The following is a 16,802-nucleotide window of genomic DNA, read 5'->3' on the forward strand; positions in this document are numbered from 1 at the left end:
TTGTTTTTCTATTCTCTATTTCATTTAATTCTGCTCTAATTCTTACTATTTCCTTTCTTCTTGCGCCCAAGGGCTTCTTCTGCTGCTTTCTTTTTACTTGTTCAAGTTGTAGGGTTAATGTTTTGATTATGGCCTTTTCTTCTTTTTGGTTGTGTGCATTTATTGCTATAAACTGAACTGTGAGTACTGCTTTTGCTGTGTCCTGGTACGATGTTTTTTCATTCTCGTTTGAGTCTATGAAATTCTTTATTCCATCCTTAATTTCTTCTATAACCCGGTAGTTTTTGAGCAAGGTGTTGTTCAGTTTCCATGTGTTTGATTTTTTTTTCCTTGCTTTTTCTGTTGTTGATTTCTGCTTTTATGGCTTTATGGTCTTGTAATATTTTGATGCTTTGGATTTTATTAAGGCTTGCTTTATGGCCTAATATGTGGTCTGTTCTGGAGAGAGTTGCATGTGCATTGGAAAAGAAAGTATACTTGGCTGCTGTTGAGTGGAGTGTTCGGTATATGTCTATGAGATCGAGTTGTTTGATTGTAGCATTTAGATCTTCCGTATCTTTGTTGAGCTTCTTTCTGGATGTTCTGTCCTTCACCAAAAGTGGTGTGTTGAAGTCTCCTACTACTATTGTGGCACTGTCTATCTTTCTTTTCAGTGCTGTTAGAGTTTGTTTTATGTATTTTGGAGCCCTGTCGTTGGGTGCGTAAATTTTTATTATAGTTATGTTCTCCTGGTGTACTGACCCTTTAATCATTATATAGTGTCCTTCCTTATCCTTTGTGGTGGATTTTACGTTAAAGTCTGTTTTGTCAGAGATTAATATTGCCACTCCTGCTCTTTTTTGAGTGTTGTTTGCTTGATATATTTTTTCCATCCTTTGAGTTTTAGTTTGTGTCTTTAAGTGTAAGTTGTGTCTCTTGTAGGCAGCATAGAGACGGATCTTGTTTTTTATCCAATCTGTTACTCTCTGTCTCTTTGTTGGTGCATTTAGTACATCTACATTCAGCGTAATTGTTGATAGGTATGAGTTTTGTGCTGTCATTTTGATGTCTTTTTGTGTGTGGTGTTCCCAGTTTCTTTACACTTAATTTTCTGGAATGAGTCATTTTTCTTTATGTATTTTCAGCTTTTTTTTGTTGTTGTTGATTTTGTGTTTGCTGAGTCTTTATATTTTTGGTTTGTTTGTTTTTTTTTTTTACTTGCAGGGTTATTAGCTTCCTTTGTGATTACCTTTATATTAACCCCTATTTTTCTAAGTTTATATCAGTCTTTTATTTCTTTATATTGCCTTGACTTCCTCTCTGTGTTTAAAATTCTATGTCTACATTTTATAAGTCTCTCTTTTTTGTTTTAATGTTGTCATCTTTTACGTATTGACATCTGTTTCCCTATTTTCAGTGTTTTAGCTTTGATTTATTTTTGTGACTTCTCCTATGTGGTTTGATATCTGGCTGTTCTGTCCTGTGTTCTAGTCTTGAGTTGTTATCTGATATTACTGATTTGCTAACCAGAGGACTTCCTTTAGTATTTCTTGTAATTTTGGTTTGGTTTTTGCAAATTCCCTAAGCTTCTGTTTATCTGGAAATGTCCTAATTTTGCCATCATGTTTGAGAGACAGTTTTGCTGGATATATAATTCTTGGCTGGTAGTTTTTTTTTTCCTTCCAGGCTTTATATATGTCATCCCGTTGCCTTCTTTCCTGCATGGTTTCTGCCGAGTAGTCCGAGCTTATTCTGATTAACTCTCCTTTGTAGATGACTTTTTGTTTATACCCAGCAACTCTTAAAATTCTCTCTTTATCTTTGGTTTTGGCAACTTTGATTATAATATGTCTTGGTGACTTTCTTTTGGGGTCTACATTATGTGGGGTTCGATGAACATCTTGGATATCTTGTCATTCTTCACGATATCAGGGAAGTTTTCTCCCAACAAATCTTCAACAATTCTGTCTGTATTTTCTATTCTCCCCCTGTTCTGGTACTCCAATCACTCGTAGGTTATTCTTCTTGATAGAATCCCACACAATTCTTAGGGATTCTTATTTTTTAAAATCCTTTCATCTGATTTTTCCTCAAATAAATTGGTGTCAAGTGCTTTATCTTCAGTCTCACTAATTCTGACTTCCATTGCCTCAGTTCTCCTATGACTTTCTATTGAGTTTACTAATTTTGAAATTTTATTGTTGATCTTCTGAATTTCTGATTGCTATCTCTCTATGGATTCCTGCAGCCTGTTATATTTGTCATTATGCTCTTCTCTAATCTTTTCAATTTCCTGTATTGTGTGTTCTGTGTTTTGCTTAATTTCCTTCCTAATATCTTGAAGAGTTCTGTTTATTAATCTTTTGTATTCTGCCTCCAGTAATTCCAAGAAATTTTCTTCCTCTGGAAAATTTCTAGATTCTTTATTGTGGGAGCTTGCTGAAGCCATTATGGGCTGCCTCTTTATGGAATTTGATATTGACTGTTGTCTCTGAGCCATCAATGAGTTACTATATTTATTTTATGTTTGCTTACTGTGTCCCAGCTTCTTGTTTTGTTTTGTTTTGATATGCCCAAATAGGCTGCTCATGTGAGCTAGCCCAGTCACCAGCACCCTTGAAGCTCCAATATCCTGTCCCCAGTGACCAGACCTGCCACTAATTATGTGAGCTCAGGAGTCTGTCCTTTCCTCCTGTATGGATTCAGCCCAGGTGTCCAGGTAGTCGGCCACCAAGTGTGTGGTGCAGGCTCTCACCTACAGTTCTAGACAGGCATGGGTGATTGGTGTAGGCAAAGGCATCCGCCTGCAGCAGGGGGACACAGGCTGAGCTAGGCAGGGGGCTGACGGCCACCCCCAGGTGTCCAGGAGGAAAGCATGTCCGTGTTCCCTAGAGCGTGTAGATGGGTGGAGTTTGAAGCTAGACTATGAGCACCCAGTGCTGTTGGCTGTAAGGACTAGGGGGCACCTCTTATTCATGGGCCCCTGTCGCAGGTGGCTAGGTGGCATGGGTGGAGCCACCAGTCCCCTCAGACCCCTGATATGGGTAGGTGAAGACCTTGCTTAATGGGCAGAGCAGTGTCAAATGTCACGAACCTGCCTCTTCACAGCTGAAACAGTTGAAGTTAGACTTCAGGTACATACCCTGTTGTACTGCAGTAATGAGGACCTATGCTGTTGAGATGGGCCCACACAAGTCTGTGCAGGGGGAAAGGCTCTCAAAGTCCGTGGATCTCTCATGCCTGTGCCTAGACAAAGGAGCTTTGCCTACCCTGAGTTCCTGGCTTAGGAGAGCCGGCTGATTATTTTTTCCCATTTGTTAATTTGTTCACTCTCCAAGGCCAGGAGAATGGTTCAGGGCGTGTGACGGGTCCTACTTCTGGCCCAGGGGACTCGGCAACTGCTGAAGCCGGTCCAGGACCCGGTGCAGAGCAGGGAGTGGGGAGGTAAATGGGGGAGAGGTTTTTCCATAAGGAGGGTGTTTTTGATCTGCGTGGTAGACCGGACACAAGTACTTATCTTTTGCCGATCAAGGGCTGCTTCTCACTGGTTCTGGATGGCCGAGTAAACTCTCTGCTTCTAGGTCTCTCCCAGTGTGGGAAATGCCTCAGGAGCGTCGCTTGCCTGCCTGCCTGCCTCATCACTCACGAGCGAGCTGCTCTGGCCTGAAGGGCTCAGGCTCTTGCCAGGTCAGGTCTGGCAACTCCTCGCTGTTTCCGAACTGCCTCTCCCTTCTCCTGCCACTCAGTCTGGTTCCTCAACTTTGCCTTTGATGTTCAGGGCTCCTAGATTGTCATATAAAATCAGTTCACTTGTTCTTCTGGGTCTTTGTTGTAAGAGGAAATACCAGAAGAATACCAGAAGTGTCTGACTACTCTGCCATTTTGGCCCTGCCTCTGATCAATATATTTCATAATTTAAAATTCTGTAAAGGTAGAGTTATTACCTCACAGTATGTTCTCAGGAAATGTTAGTTTCCCTTCTCTCTACACCACCATTTTGGTTTTTCTTATGAATTTGTTTATATATTTGTTCAGAGAGCGTTTCTAAAATGGCTTAAACCCAGAAGGGTTTTCTTATATAAAAGAAGTTGGGAGTAGGCTTTGCAGGGCTGATATGATAGATTCATATCTCATCAGGGACCCAGGCATTTTCTGTATTTCTGCTCTAATGAACTGGTTTCCATCCTCAAGGTCCCCTCATGGTCCAAGATGACTGTTTGAACTCCAGCCTTTGCATCTGAATTCCAGCAGCAAGAGGGAAGAAGGATAAAAAAAAGGGCCAGCCACTGGCCTTTTAAGGAGGCTTCCCAGAAGTTCTACCCAACACTTCAGATAACTTCTTATTGGCCAGAATTTAGTTACATAGCTAGATGTTGCTGAAAGGGAGGCTGGAAAATGTCGTCTTTTTAGCTGGATGCATTGTCCAAGATTTGTAACTAAGAAAGAAGAAGAAAATTCATAATAGGTAGCAACTAAGATTGTCTGTTACCAGCCGGAACCTGGAAGTTACTGGCTTTTAAATTGTAGTATTATTTTCATTTTAAAGTGCTTTCATAAATTTGTTACGGACCGAGTATATTAAAACTCATGAGTGCTGTCTTCAGAATCAGTGAGGTGTAAATTTGGGGTGACTATGTTATTGAATAAACAGAGTCATATTATATCTTTTTTCAGAGTGAAAAACATGCTCAAAATGTTAGGTTTTATTTTCAAATGCATGGGGAACAATTTGAAGTGCCTGATAAGCAAATGAAGATGCATGCTATGAATTTTCAGGTGAGTGGTCTGTGTTGAGGTTGTAATTCTAAACTTTTGAGTTTTTGAATCTTTCTAACAAGACTGTGATTATTTCAGGTGCATGGGAGTGGAGTAGTGGACAGAAACAAATTTTGTGATCTTTGCAACATAGTTTTTAGCTCCCCAGTTGTTGCTCATTCTCACTATATGGGGGGAGTCCACGCTAAAAACATGAAGCAGTTAATGGGAGGACGTGATCAGATATCTCCATCAAGATTTCAGCCAGAAATGGGTAAGGTTCCATTCACCTCTTTATCTTCAGTAGAGGGGCTATCTATCATTTTTTCCATCTCTTCCATCTATTTTTTTATTGGGGAAGTTTTCACTCTGGGGCAGTAACTTGATTATTCTTCATCTGCCCAGTTAATTTCTGTGTCCTTATCATTTAATATGGAGCTTTTAATTACTAGCTGAATTTTAAGAAATGTTATGACCTCTCCCTTGCAATTTATTAAATCCAAATAAAAGCAAGTGATTTGCTATACTACTATAAAGGGACAACAGTACGTAGCTTAAGCTCTTCCAGCTCCTTCTTACTTCTTCCCCTTGACGTCTATCTAATTGTTTTTGCTTTAATACTTTCTAAAACATTATATTGTATCTGTGTTCAGACAGTGTCTTCACCATAATATGGTTATGGCTCTAGCATCTCCTAATGATAATTGTAAGGCACACACCCAAAAAAAGTTACTGGATCTCTTTCTAGCCTAACAGCCCATTCCTTTCTTCCTATGAGTATATATAGTAAAGATACCACCAGCATCATCAATCAGTAGTTATTGAGTACTTATTTTGTGCCACATCCCAAAGATAAAGAGAAATATAGAATGTGCCTCTTTCCTCCTTCCAGTGATACTCAGCCACCAGTACATATGAGAAATCTCACCCAAAGTTGCCTGAGATGTACATCCTGAAAAATCTAACCTGTATTTTGAAAAACTTATGTTCTGGAATGAAAAATAAGATAATTATGCCTCTGGATCAAATGATTTACCACATTCTTACTAGCCTTGACACCTTAGGAGTAAGGTTTTAATGCGTAGCATGGAAAATTTACCAATGTTAATTTCCAGCTTATAGTGGCAGCATCACCCAGCAAAGTCAGTGCCACAGGAAACATGGATAAACCTTGAAAACATTATGCTAAATGAAATTAGTTACAAAAGGAGACAAATACTATATGATATCACTTATGTGAAATCAACAAATATATAGAAACCGAAATTATTAGTGGTTACCGGGGTTGGGAGGGAGAGGCAAAGAGGGAGTTTTTGCTTAGTGGGCAGTGAGTTTATGTTAATAGTGGTGTAATAATTTGAAAAAGGATGGTGATAATCGTTGCACAACTTGAAGAGTGTAATCAATGTCACTGAATTATACATACAGAAATTGTTGAGAAAAGAGAAAAAAGTTCTTGTTTTATTAATAAATAAAACCATAATTATTTTTTAACTGTATTCTCTCTAAGTTTTGTATGTTTGTTTTTCTACCTGTCATTCTAATGAGGGACATGATCAATGTGTCCTACAGGAGAAAGCATCTTGTAAAGCCTTGTCTTCAGTCCCCAAAATTCATTGATTTCGGCTCAGAGATGAAAGAGCTCTGAAATGATTGCGATTATGAAGGCATGCATAATTTTACAGCCTTAACAAACTATGTAAATTTTATTGTGATATAAACATCACAAATCTAGACTAAATAAGTGACTTACTATGCTACTCAAGAAAGAAACCAACTTACAAGTTGATACCATCTGTTTCATTTTCACTAATTTTGAGAAGCATCCTAAAATAGCTCTTGAGCTTTCAATGATTCTTCAAATGAATATAATTAGGCAATGCCTGATGCTGAACATTCCTTCCTTTGCATGTCTCTGTTGGAGAAATTTGGTGACAAACTTGTATTCAAACTTTCATTCTCACTGAAGGAAATATTTTTTATTTTAGTACCTTTATCCAACAGCCCTTTGGAAAAAGTCCAAAGATAGTGTATTTTTAAATAATTCTAAATTTCCCTAATAATTTATAATGAATATAACTCTACTATCTGGACAAATGTTTATCACTTCTCATTATGACTATTTCAGCAGGTGTGCCTATTACTGCTTCTGCAGGGCCAACCTTCATGAAGCCCTTTGCTGTCAAGCCTCCTCCAGGTGAGATTAAAGACAAGACTATGCTTTCCTCTCTGAGCAGTGCTTTGGATTTGAATAATCCAAACAAATATTGCAAGCTCTGTCCTGCATCCTTTAATAGTCCATTAATGGCCCAACAACATTATGTTGGGAAAAAGCACAAAAGAAATGAAGCTAGGAAGAAGTATATAGACAAGATAAGAGAACAGCTTTTTCCCGCAGAATCAAATGCAAATGCTAAACAGTAAAAATAACCCAAATCTCTTTCATAGGAACTTTATATTTTATAAAGCATACTACCTTATTTATATGCCATTTTATTCTCATTGAATGAAAGGTTGGTATTATTCATGGAATCATGGAATTTTAGATAAGTAAAGACTTTAGAAGGCACCCTGGTGGCGCAAGTGGTTAAGTACTTGGCTGCTAACCAAAAGGTAGACGATTCAAACCCACCAGCCTCTCTGTGGGAAAAAGATGTGGCAGTCTGCTTCCATTAAGATTTACAGCCTTGGAAACCCTATGGGGCAGTTCTACTCTGTCCTATAGGTTTGCTTGGAGTTGGAATCAACTCAGCGACAATGGGTTTGTTTTTTTTTTGTCTTTGTTTGTTTTGGTTTAAGGATTTTAGAGTCGATCTAGTTCTATCTGTTCACTTTCTGTAAAATGAGACCCAGAGAGGTTTACATTACTCCTGTTAATTACAGAACTAAATATAGGTATTCTCATGGTACCGTTTTATCATAGGTACACAAGGTAGTATTTTAAATGCGTATCCTGTGGTTATATCATTCAGTGAATAAGGATGATTTAAGTGTCTGTTGGGTACGTGTCTAGTCATACATGGGAATACAAATAAGGATATGCCTTTTGCCCTCAAAGAACTAGTGTATAAACTAGTTGAGTTAATAACTCTTCATTGTAAGAGGCTACAGACATGGATTTTTGTGTACAGTTTTTAGGTAATCAGAGGAATGAAAAATCATGGTCAAGAAATTCTTCATAGAGGAAATATATGATTTAGATTGATAGAAATGAGAAAAGGAGAGACAGGCTTAACAAAGGTCTTGGAGCTAAGAAAGAGTGGCAAGAACTCAGGCACAATAGAGACTGACCCTGACTGGAGTAATCCACTTGCTTGTCTAACCTTTTTTTTTTTTCATTTTTCCCCCACAGACACCTCCTCACTACTAGTGTATTTTATTCCCCTTTCGTATTCTCTTTTCTACTTAATTATTTTCCTCTTTACTGTTATTTTTCATCTCTTTTCTTGCTAGATCTCTCTGCTTCATGTGAAAATGTTTCTTACTTCCTCCTTCTTGAACCTCTTTTCTTTGTCGTATGTGACTCCTTATGCCCTGGTTCTCCTCCTGTTTTTCTGTTTCTTTGTGGGCTCTTTTTTTTTTTTTTTTCCCATTACCTAAGTGTAGATATTCCTGTGGTTCCATTCTTGACCCACTGTTCTCACTCTACAAACATGATCTAAATCTATTCCCCTGGTTTCACCTATCATCTGTATGCTGATGATCTTTCTGTCAAGATTTAGACTCACATATCCAGTTGGCAGCTAAGCTGTTCACCTAGAGGTCTCATAGCCATTTCAAATGTAGTTTGTCGAAAACTGAACACATCTTCTCATCCCAAACCTGCACTTCCTCCAGTATTCTCTAACTCAGTTGAGATAGACAGTAATAAACAACTGTTCAAGTTAGAAACGTGCAATTAACTTGAATCCGCTACCCCCACCTTCACTTTCTATATCTAATGAAGCACCAAGCTGTGACTGCTTTACCTCCTGAATATTATTACCCCTTATCTCTAGCCTTGCTCCTCTCACACTAGTTCAGGGCCTCAACATCTTTCCTAGAGCTGCGCTACTCAGAGTATGCTTTATGGATCAGCAGCATCAGCACCACCTGGGAGTTTGTTAGAAGAAAAAGAATTTCAGGCTCCACCACAGACCTACTGAATCAGAATCTGCATTTTAACAATATCCCTAGGTGATTTGTACTCACATAATACATTTCGAGAAGCTTCATCCTAGGATATTACCACAGCCTCCTAACCACTCTACCTGCCCTCAGATCCACCCTCAGTGTAACCACTAGAATGTTTTACCTAAAGTACAAGTCTTTCTATGTCATTCCTCTGCTTAAAAATCCTTCATTGTTTTTCCGTTTTCTAAGAATAAAATCCAAGCTCCTTAGCTTCCTACCACCTTGTCCCTGCCTACCTTCTCTAGGCTTATCCTCTGCTAGTATAAGACCTCCCATGAACTATGTGGGTCAGTACTTACAAACTGTTTATGGTTTCCAGAAACCATTGCTCTTTTTCTTGTTTCTGTGTCCTATTCATGCTGTCCACTTTGCCTAGAATATCCTCATACTCTTCTTCTGGCTATCTATCTCCTGCTCATTCTTTAACATGCTGCTTCCCTGGAAGCCTTTTCACTTCCTTCAAAGCTAATCTTCTTTGCTCCCTTAACCTGCATATCTAATTCTCTCTCCATCTGTCTTTTTCACTAATAATAATGTGAGATCTTTGAAGGAAGGGACTTCATCTAATGAATCTGTGTTTCCAGTGCTGAAGATATAAACTGGCACAGAGTAGGCCTGCCTCAGTAGAGATTAGTTCAATATGTGAATCAGGGAACTACCAGGTCATCTTTATTTATTGAGTGCTTACCCTGTGTCTGTAGTATTTCAGTTTCCTACTTAGTAGTATTCAACATATCCCAAAACATTATATAGAGATCTGTGTTTTTCGCTAGGATTTTAAGGAATGCTTATTTAGGAAAGTATAGAAACAGAAGCAACAGGGCTTTTGGAAGTAAGGGTAGATGTTTAGGAAGATGAATGACAGAGTTCCGCTTATTAGGGTATTTTTGCTATTGCTGGGCTGAGGGTATCTGAAATAAGTAGCTTCTAGTTTAGTGACATTAGGTGAATTTGAATGAAGTCAGCTATGAGAAGTGTGTGCACTCTGGTCACTTCTGAGAGGAGGGCCATTTTAGTACTCTGGTCTGAAGTTTCAAGGCTATTAGAAAGAAGGAAACAGGATTTGGGTTAAATTCTCACCCTGGGTGTGGGCAAAATTTAATCTAGGCATTGAGGTCATTTTGCACTAGCCTCTGAAGCTAGAGCTCAAAGAATAATTTTTCAACCCTGCCTTAACTCTTCCATTTTGGAAGCAGTAAACATTTGAGGATTAAAAAATAGTTGCAGGATTTTTAATAGTGGTAAATTAGATAATGAGAATTTGAAAAAACAATGGTAACAGTAGAAGTCCATATTACAAGTGAGTAAATGGTAATACAAAACCAATTTAACATATACCATCTTAATTAATTCACTCTTCACCCGTTTTCCCTCTTCTTTCTGTCTCTGCCTTCCTCTCCATCTGCTATTTGTATATGTTCCTCCTCGTATCCTTCTCTTCTTCTTCATCATTCTCACTTATTTCTTCATGTCCCTCATCCAGCCCCAGATCTTATTAGCACAGGAATGGCTACCATAACGATATGGAACTAAAGTATGTATGTATTTTTTATTTATTGCATTTGTTTCATTTATCTTACTAATTACTTACCCCATTGTTGCACTTAGATGTCTTACCTTCACCTGAAACTCAACATATCTAAAACTGAATTAATAATCTTCTCTAAAATGAACTTGAATTTCCCAAGTTTTCTGTCTTTGCCAGTAGTACCACCATTTATTCAGCCACCCACACTTGAATCTTTGAGGACATCTTTGACTATTTAAATCTCTATATCCTATCCATCAGCAAGTCTTATCAAATCTTCTTAGAAATATTTCTCTTTTCTGTACCTTTCCATTGCATTTCCACTACCATCACCTCACCTTAATTCTAACAACCTTCTGGAAGGCTTTGCTTTTACCTTATGGTTCTTGTCACACTTCCTAGTAGCAAGATTTCCACCCTGGATCATTCTCATAATCTACCTTTTCTACTTCTAAATACAGGCTACTGAGTGCCACTATGAAAATTTATATAAGGTTAGAGATCGAGTGGAGTCCCTGGGTGGTGCAAACAGTTAATGCTCTCAGCTGCTAACTGAAAGGGTGGAGGTTCCAGAGACACATCGGAAGAAAGGCCTGGCGATCTACTTCCAAAAAATCAGCCATTGAAAACCCCGTGAAGCACAGTTCTACTCTGACACACATGGGGTAGCCATGAGTCAGAATTGACTCCACAGCAACTGGTGGTAGTGGTGGTACGGAGTTTTGGGTACCTCTACAGAGTCTTGGTATCTAACCTCATTTAGGTTTTAGTCTTACTTAATCCTTTTCCTTTTCCTGACTTTCCCCTCAGCAGAGATTTTAAACTTAGACCATTCTCTAAGACTCTCTTCTCCTGCCTTTCTTTCCCTCCTCACACTCTTCAGACAAGCTTCTTTCTTCAAGAAAAAATTAACCGTCAAATGCGGATTACCAAGTATTTTGCCTTAACCAAATCCTCCTTTAACCCTGAGTTCTCCTCCTTTGGTTTCTACATTCTCCCCTTCTTTTCTCAGCCAAGTTTTTTTTTTCCCAAGTGTGATCTCCTCTTACTGTCTTCACGTTTTATCCACTGCTCCTCAGCTCACTGTCATTTGTTGGAACACGTCCCCCAGCCCTCCATGCCACTACTCCACTAAAACTACTCCTCACAGGGTCATTAACAAAAAAAAAAAGCCCATTGCCATTGAGTTGATTCCAACTCATAGCGACTCTATAGGACAGAGTAGAACTGCCCCCATAGAGTTTCCAGGGAGCGCCTGGTGGATTCGAACTGCCAGCCTTTTGGTTAGCAGCCGAACTCTTAACCACTACACCACTAGGGTTTCCCACAGAGTCATAGTGACTTCTGAATTTCTGAATCCAATGGGCATATTTCAGTCCCTGCGCTGTTGGACCTCTCTACTGCATTTGACTCCATTTATCAATCTTCCTCTTTAAATATCTCTGCTTCCTTAGCTTCTTTGACACTACTCTTTCCTGTTCATCCTTACAACTCTGTCCTTTACTTCATGGCCTTTTCATGGACTTTTCCTCTCCCATCTTAGTTTAAAGAATGGCATTATCCAAGGTATTATAATTACGTTGCTCTTCTGTGTCCACCAATACATTGTCCTCAAGAGCTCTCATCCACTCTGATAGTTTTAACTACCTCCATGTGTTGACATTTCCAAAATCTCTCTGACCGCGCTTCTGTATTTCAGATTCCTATATCTAACTGTCTACTGGATATCTTTACATGGAAGTCCCATAGACACCTCAGGCTGTGTCCAAATAGTCATATTCACTATTGCATACTCCCCCACCCCTGAAACAACTCTTCTAAGTTCCAGTTTCAGTTTATGGGACCACTACCCACCCAACTGCCAAACTAGGATTCTAGGAGTTATTTTAGACTTCTCTAGGTTCTTCCCTCTCCTTTATCTCCCACAATCAGTCACTAAGTTTTTCTATTTTTAAAACTAGATATTTTTCCAATCTCCCTGCTCTTCTCTATCCCTACTATGACCTTTCTAGTCCATGCCCTCATCATCTCTTCGCTGGTCTGTTATATTTGCCTCAAAACTGTGATCTCTTTACTTCCAGGTTTGTGCCACTTAAATTCATCCTGCATATTGCAGCCAGAGGCGCGATCTATCTAAAACACACAATTGGCCATGTCACTTACTGTATAAACCACTTTGAGGTTTCCCAACCCACAGAATGAAGTCTAGGTTCTTTAGCATAACATATAAGCCTCTCTTTAATCTGACCCCTTTTTGCCTCTCCTGTCTCATCCCCTTATATTCTACTTTCCAGCAATTCCAAATTGCAAGAAGTTCCTGTAAACTTCTGTGCTTTTTTCATGCGTTTTTCTCAGCCTAAAATGGTCTGCTGAACCCTTCTCCTCAAGTTAACTATTTTTCATTCTTCCAAGTTTAGCTAAGGCATCATCTCTTCTAGTAGCCTTTTCCAGACCCAGGTATTGGGCTAAGTGCCTCTGCTTCTTTGCACTCCTGTATTCCTTATGCATACCTCTCTTACCTTTTAACAAATGAGAATGAAATCCTCTGTTCGTGTGTCTGTTTCCCACACTGGACTTGTGAGTAACCTGGCTGTTGTACTCATTTTGTACCCCTAGCATCTAGTGTAATGCTTGGTGCCACATAGGTGCTCAGGGTTTGTTGAACAGATTATTTGAATTGAACACATCATGCTCATTTCTGTCTCTGCCATACCTGATATTGTTCTCATCCCCTGAAATTGTTTTATCTACTTTCCTTACAATTCAAATCCTTCCTGTTCTCTAAGATCCATCACAAGTTCCCTCACTGCTCTAGTTCTCGGTATTCTCCCGTTTCTCTGATTTCCTGTAGGCTTTACTGTTCATTGACAATTACATCAATTATAACCCCTCAACTGAATTAGCCTCCTTGAGACAAGAGATTATATTTTATTCTTCAATATCCTTCTCTGTTTTATATTGTAATGGGTACATAGTTTTATCTCAGTTCATATTTACTAATTGTTTATTGAGAGACTGTGTGGTGTATGGAGATAAACGTAGATTGATTTCTAGATATGTTTGAAGTCACTTTCTCAGTCGAGCTTCAAGTTCCTCAGGTATAAAATAAAAATAATGGTACTTCACAGGATTGAATGAGGATGAAATAAATTAATATATACAGTACCTGTCATATAGTAGGTCCTCAACCAATGTTAGTTTTTTATGAAATGTTTTTGTTATCCTGTCAATTTAAAAACAAGTAAATTGGACATTTTCTATTTTTCTTCATAAGATAAATCCCACATTAAGTTGCATGTTTACTTAATGTAGCTCTCAATTGTTTTTTCCCCATTTAAGATATTAGACCAATGGTTCTCAACTGTGACTACACACTACAATCATACAGGGAACTTTTAGAAATACCAGTGCTCAGGCCATCCCTTAAATCAGTTGAATTAGAATCTATGGAACCTAGGCATCAGTGTTTCGTTTTCTCTGTTTTTAACTCCCCCAAGTGATTCCAATGTGGAGCTGAAATTGAGAACCACAATGTTAAACTAAAAAGACATGCGTTTTCCCAATCCATGTTTTGAAAAGAAAGACCTTAATCTGGGAAGTTATGAGATAGGGCTCTGATTAGAATAGTGGGCCCCCCAAATGTTAGGTTATGGAAAATTCTGAAAGGTACAAGATGCAAAGAAGCCTGCATTTCTGGGAGAACTCATAAATATGCAATCGTAGCAGGGCCAATGGCAGTGAAGCTGGACAGGGTCAAGGAGCAGACTCTTGAGATAGGAGAATGGAGAGATTGAGAAACATGGTGGAAGCAGGTTCTAGGAGGATTAAACCAGGAATTCTGACCTTGGGGCCAATGATAGGCTTCATATCTCCAAAGAAAGGGTTTACATAATTATATATTATTTTCTGAGAGGTCTATATCCTAGGAAAAAATCAAGGACATTATTATGTAAAAAAGCCAAGAGCTAAAGTGATAATTATCAGACCATACTTCTAGAACTGTCTCTGGCTCCTACAGCTCCTTCAAACCCCTATATTACCTATATTAGAATCTTGTTTCTGATGTCATTTGTGGAGAAAGAATGGAGGAACTGAGAGAACACTATATACAGTGTACTTTATAATTATAAGCACTAAACAAATACTACGTAAAAGTCTCTGAACTATAGTCTAAGTTTATCATCAAATGAAGATCATTTGCTTTATTATGTAGGCAGTGTTTCTCAATCATGGCTTCTTCATAGTAAAATCATCTGGCAAGCTTTTAGAAAGTACAAAAGCCTAGTTCTACACCTGGAGATTCTGATTTAATTCTTCTGATATAGAGCCGCAAGATGAGTATTTTTAAAGTTTGCCACATGATTCTAGCATGAGAACCACTAATCTCTGGGAAACCACGACTCTTGCTTCTCTTGCATAACTTTGGCATCCTCAAAATGTATGGTATTGGCCAGGCTAATCTAAGCCTTAGTTTCTACACTCATAAAATAAGGATAATAATAATTTCCTTTAAAAGGCTTGTTGTGAGGTTGCAGAGTCCTGGGTTTAATCCTTAGCTTTATGGGAAGTCCAGAATCTTCAGAGTTAATCAGTCTCAAATCAGGGCCTCACTAACCACAAACAAACTTGGAAGAGGCTGATAACCAAAGAACTGGGAAAGTATACCCTTTATATTTCCTCCACATTTTCTCATAATAAATCACCTGGGGGTACTTGTTAAAAATACAAATTCCCTGTCCCTACCCCAGACAAAGTGAATCATAGTCTCCAGGGGAGGGATCTGGGGAGCTATATTTTTAACTAATATCCCAAATGATTCTTATCAAAGAAGCCTGGGAAACACTGTAGTTTAAATTAAAGTGTTGTCATTCTGGTGACCCTATAGGACAGAGTAGAACTGCCCCATAGGGTTTCCAAGGAGCGGATGGTGGATTTGAACTGACCACCTTTTGGTTAACAGCCAAGCTCTTAACTACTGCGGCACCAGAGCTTCTGATTTATAGTAGGAGGAGACATATATTTCCAGTTTTCAGGTTTCTGTGTCTGCCATCCAAGGAATCCTCTTCTTGGTATCAAAGAATGTGGGAAAACAAATTATCATCAGAATGCGACTCAGTGAACATGAATTCAGAGCATAGAAGGGAGGGTAGTTTTAAGTAATCATTCATTCACATGTTGGTAAAACCTGATGAGCTCTCCTGGGCCCACCATAGAGTATATCTCACGAATAAGCACAGTTCTCATGTTTTTCAAAGTCACCATCTTTCTTTCCTTTTGACAGGAGTCTCCTTTTTCTGTGAATAGCCCTTGTTTGGAAAAGACCAATACATTTGGTAATGTTTAAGTCAATGGCCTTTAAATTATTAGACTGCTCTTTTATTTAAAAGATGACGACCTTGGTTGTCCCTAAAATATCCTCAGCCATCACTTTATTGTCTCTTCCTTAGGGTGAAATTATTTTTATATTTGGCTTATGAAATTTTTTAATTTGTTTCTTCTGACCAAAGAGAAAGTGGAAGGATGATGAGATTAAGAAATTAAAAATTGATCCCCTGCTTCCAGTTCTTCCTAAGAAGCAGGATATGGAGGTAGCTGGTATATGGTTCTTATTTTATAGTTTTTGACTCTTTTGAAGTGGTAACTAGTAGTTTTGCTTTAGAATTTGCTTTCAGCTTTTATCCTGAGAGTGGGGCTCACTGAATCTCTCTCCTTTCTAAAACCACGTCTGTCTGTGGAAATTACTTTGGGTGAACTAATGAATTACAGTGATTTCTAGTAAGAGAGTAAAAATTTGCTTTTATTTGTCTTTATTGCTCACTGAATCTTCTTTCTAAAACCATGTCTGTCTGTGGAAATTACTTTGGGTAAACTAATGAACTACAGTGATTTCTAGTAAGAGAGTAAAAATTTGCTTTTATTTGTCTTTATTCTTTTGGGGACATTTCAGGTTTTGGTTGAGTGGAAAGACAGGTGCAAACAAGAGGAGTTTTGTTGAAAACCAATGGCCAACGTCATTCTTAATAGACAGAGGCTGAAAACATTCCCCTTGAAAACAGGAACAAGACAAGGATGCCCTTTATCATCACTCGTGTTTTACATTGTGCTAGAAGTTGTAGCTAGAGCAATAAGGCAAGAAAAAGAAATAAAGGGCATCCAGATTGGTAATGAAGAAGTTAAACTGTCCCTGTTTGCAGCTGATATGATACTATACATAGAAAACCCTAAAGACTCCACCAGAAATCTACTAGAACTAATAGAAAGATTCAGCAGAATAGCAGGATACAAGATAAACATACAAAAATCAGTTGGATTCCTATACACCAATAAGGAGAACGATGAAAAGGAAATCAGGAAAACAATACCATTT

At 38.5% G+C, this 16,802-nt stretch overlaps 1 protein-coding gene across 5 annotated transcripts in view; it reads left to right on the forward strand.

The window, feature by feature from the left end:
• Window positions 1-16,802, forward strand: part of ZMAT1 (zinc finger matrin-type 1) — a 33,068-nt gene that overhangs the window by 8,453 nt on the left and 7,813 nt on the right. Inside the window, exons 2-4 of one of the 5 annotated variants that reach the window (XM_023725857.1) lie at window positions 4,654-4,755; window positions 4,834-5,008; window positions 6,863-6,931. In XM_023725857.1, coding sequence (XP_023581625.1) covers window positions 4,693-4,755; window positions 4,834-5,008; window positions 6,863-6,931 — 307 coding nt within the window. In that variant the 5' untranslated portion in view covers window positions 4,654-4,692. Of the gene's footprint in view, window positions 1-4,653; window positions 4,756-4,833; window positions 5,009-6,862; window positions 6,932-8,089; window positions 10,446-15,716; window positions 15,769-16,802 lie in introns of those variants that run through there. The other 4 variants (XM_023725858.1, XM_023725859.1, XM_023725860.1 and 1 more) reach the window with 4 other exon arrangements.

The sequence above is a fragment of the Trichechus manatus genome, unplaced genomic scaffold (genome assembly GCF_000243295.1).
Source record: "Trichechus manatus latirostris isolate Lorelei unplaced genomic scaffold, TriManLat1.0 scaffold00496, whole genome shotgun sequence".
In the NCBI taxonomy this organism is placed as follows: domain Eukaryota; kingdom Metazoa; phylum Chordata; class Mammalia; order Sirenia; family Trichechidae; genus Trichechus; species Trichechus manatus.